The 1,370-nt window shown below is 34.2% G+C and overlaps 1 protein-coding gene across 1 annotated transcript; it reads left to right on the top strand.

Annotated features, from left to right (window-relative positions):
• The first annotated feature begins 416 nt into the window (after positions 1-416).
• Positions 417-1,085, top strand: LOC104612032 (uncharacterized). The gene has a single exon (XM_010279338.1). It carries the CDS (start codon positions 417-419, stop codon positions 1,083-1,085), a length of 669 nt encoding a protein of 222 aa, XP_010277640.1.
• Positions 1,086-1,370: the final 285 nt, after the last annotated feature.

Raw genomic sequence — 1,370 nt, 5'->3', positions numbered from 1 at the left:
GATGATGATGATGCAGAGCAAAAGGCATTCAATATGAGTAGACATGCATCATGAGCTTATCAATGGGAACGAGAACAAATACAAAGATTCCACAGCACTAGGCCCCAATTTAGAGAATCACAACACCAAGAGGGGGGTTTTTCACAACCACAATTATCTAAAAAAAAGTGGTATCTTTCGAGCAAAGAGTTGGAAATAAGCATTTAACATATTTAAGCCCTCTAAGTCCAAATAGTGACACTCCTAATATAGAAGAGACAGACGGATTTTTGTATAGAGACGGAGATGCTGGGCCAAAAAAATTAAGGAGTGTTATGACCATGGATCTGGAAATGATAATAGAAGAGTTGTTTCAAAGTTTTTTTCTATACAATCATATTCCTACAAATGCAACAACCTCTCCATATTATAAAATCATGATAGATGAAATTGCAAAAGCAAGAAAAGATGTATGCAGGCCTACACCTTATGAAATTATGGAGAGGTTCTTATATGAGGAAGTTGAAGAGCTGAAAAGCCATTTCAAAACATTCTTCCAAAAAGCTGAAATATATGGACTCCTTATTATGTGTGATGGTTCGACAGGACCAACTAAATTGTCGATCATCAATTTTATGATGTATTGTAATGGACAAACAATGTTTAATAAATCTATTAATGCATGTAGTGATCGACATAATGCACAGTATTTGTTTAATTTGATGAATGCAGTGGTTGATGAAGTTGGTGCAGAAAATGTTGTACAAATTGTGACTGATAATGGAAGTGCTTATAAAGTAGCTGGCAAAATGTTAAAACAAAAAAGAAAGCACTTGTATTGGACACCGTGTGCAACTCATTGCCTTGATTTAATGTTCCAAGACATTGCTAAAGTTTTTATGGTCTCCAAAGTGATTGAAAGGGGAAAAACGATTACCAATTCCATTTATAATCACTCAATTGTTCTCAACTTGATGAGGAGTTTCACAAATAATAGAGAGTTAATATATTCAAGGCCAACTTGCTTTGCTACTCATTATATTGCTCTTGAAAGTCTAAATTCTCAAATGACAGCATTGAGATGCATGATTGACTCAGATGAATGAGAATCACTACCACAAGCAAAAACAAAAAAGGGAGAAGAAATTGAGAAAATTATCAATGACAATAACTTTTGGAAATTAGTTCAACAATATGCTTTGATGACTGAGCCCCTTGTAAAAATGCTTTGAATTGTTGATGGTGAAAAAAATAGCAACAATGGGAATTGTATATGAGGCAATGCATAGAGTGAAGAAGATGATTGAAGAGAAATTTCCAAATTCAAATAAACACATCCTGGACATTACAAACAAGAGATGGAACGCACAATTCGTTCGCCATTTGCATAA

This window comes from Nelumbo nucifera, chromosome 2 (assembly GCF_055504915.1).
Source record: "Nelumbo nucifera cultivar China Antique chromosome 2, China Antique-T2T, whole genome shotgun sequence".
Lineage (NCBI taxonomy): Eukaryota > Viridiplantae > Streptophyta > Magnoliopsida > Proteales > Nelumbonaceae > Nelumbo > Nelumbo nucifera.
This window is presented reverse-complemented; position numbering and strand designations above follow the sequence as displayed.

Bases quoted from the DNA above. Each gene is read 5' to 3' on its own strand.
- LOC104612032 (XM_010279338.1), top strand. From the start codon at position 417: ATGATAGATGAAATTGCAAAAGCAAGAAAAGATGTATGCAGGCCTACA.